General features: G+C 50.2%; 1 protein-coding gene across 1 annotated transcript in view; it reads left to right on the top strand.

Moving 5' to 3' along the window:
• Positions 1–89: 89 nt before the first annotated feature.
• Positions 90–1,199, top strand: part of HOXA3 (homeobox A3) — a 3,767-nt gene continuing 2,657 nt past the window's right edge. The window contains exon 1 of the mRNA XM_015418572.1: positions 90–573. Coding sequence (XP_015274058.1) covers positions 90–573 — 484 coding nt within the window. The remainder of the gene's footprint in view (positions 574–1,199) is intronic.

Here is a 1,199-nt window from a genome sequence, read left to right as displayed (position 1 = left end):
AACGTCACGTGACAGAGGGGTGCCAATGTTATTCTTTAAGGGTGTCAAGACCCTGTCAGTTTGTGAAATAAATATTGGGAAACAACGAAATGCAAAAAGCGACCTACTACGACAGCTCTGCGATCTATGGCGGCTATCCCTACCAAGGAGCAAATGGTTTCGCTTACAATGCTAGTCAGCAGCAATATCCTCCGCCTCCTTCTTCCTCGCTGGTGGAAACAGAGTACCATCGACCTGCCTGCTCGTTGCAATCCCCCAGCGGTGGCAGTAGCGCCGTGTCCCACCACAAGGCCAATGAAATCAATGAGAGTTGCATGAGGACCATCACCGGCCAATCCCTCCAGCCCCCGGTCCTTCCAGAGCCACCCCAGCAGCAGCCTCCCAGCCAACAGGCCCCGCCGCCACCGCCACCCCCCTCTGTGTCACCACCTCAGAATGCCAGCACCAATGCCACCCCAGCCAACGCCACCAAGAGCTCCATCATGAACTCACCCACCATGTCCAAACAAATATTCCCCTGGATGAAAGAGTCTCGACAAAACACAAAGCAGAAGAACAGCGGTTCCAGTTCAGGTAGGGAAGGAAGGGGAGGGGGAGAAGAGGCCGATTGCTATCGAATAAGGAAAATACTTACACAGACAGCTGCACCACCCAGTTCTTTGGATCCTTCACGCAAAGTTGTGGCCAGACAGGTTTTGGAACGTCCCCTAAATATTTCACAGGGAAACTGAAACCTAAAGCCTCTTGAGATCCCAAGGGTTCTCTTGTTTAAAATGTGCTTTTTAAAAAAGCTGACCAAAACATGCCCCTCTCACCAGAAAGGAACGAGAAGAGAAACTTGAGGTTGTGTTACCTGACTTATTCCACAATATGAAGTTTACTGAGCTTCCCAGCTCTTCTGCTTGCAGACTATGAGATGACCCTAACAGCCATCTCTGAGCCTTCAACATTCCATAGCCAAGCCCGCCCCCTCCCCTTCCCCTTCCCCCTCGCTTTAAAATATGTCAAGATACAAAGGTCTAGGCCTGTCTTCAACCAGTGGCAGGATCTGTGTGCTTTTTGGGGGGGGAGGAACACTACGCTTACAGTCACAAGACAGTGACCTATCCTAGCTGAAGTGTAACACGAGTAATACAGCTCATCATTATCTGCAGTCAGGATCAATGCTCGGTTTGATATTCATAACCTCTTGTTTTTGG

The sequence above is a fragment of the Gekko japonicus genome, unplaced genomic scaffold (assembly GCF_001447785.1).
Source record: "Gekko japonicus isolate JY-2015 unplaced genomic scaffold, Gekko_japonicus_V1.1 scaffold341, whole genome shotgun sequence".
Classification (NCBI taxonomy): Eukaryota; Metazoa; Chordata; class Lepidosauria; order Squamata; family Gekkonidae; genus Gekko; species Gekko japonicus.
The sequence above is the reverse complement of the archived record's forward strand: the minus strand, read 5'-3'. Positions and strand labels throughout refer to the sequence as shown.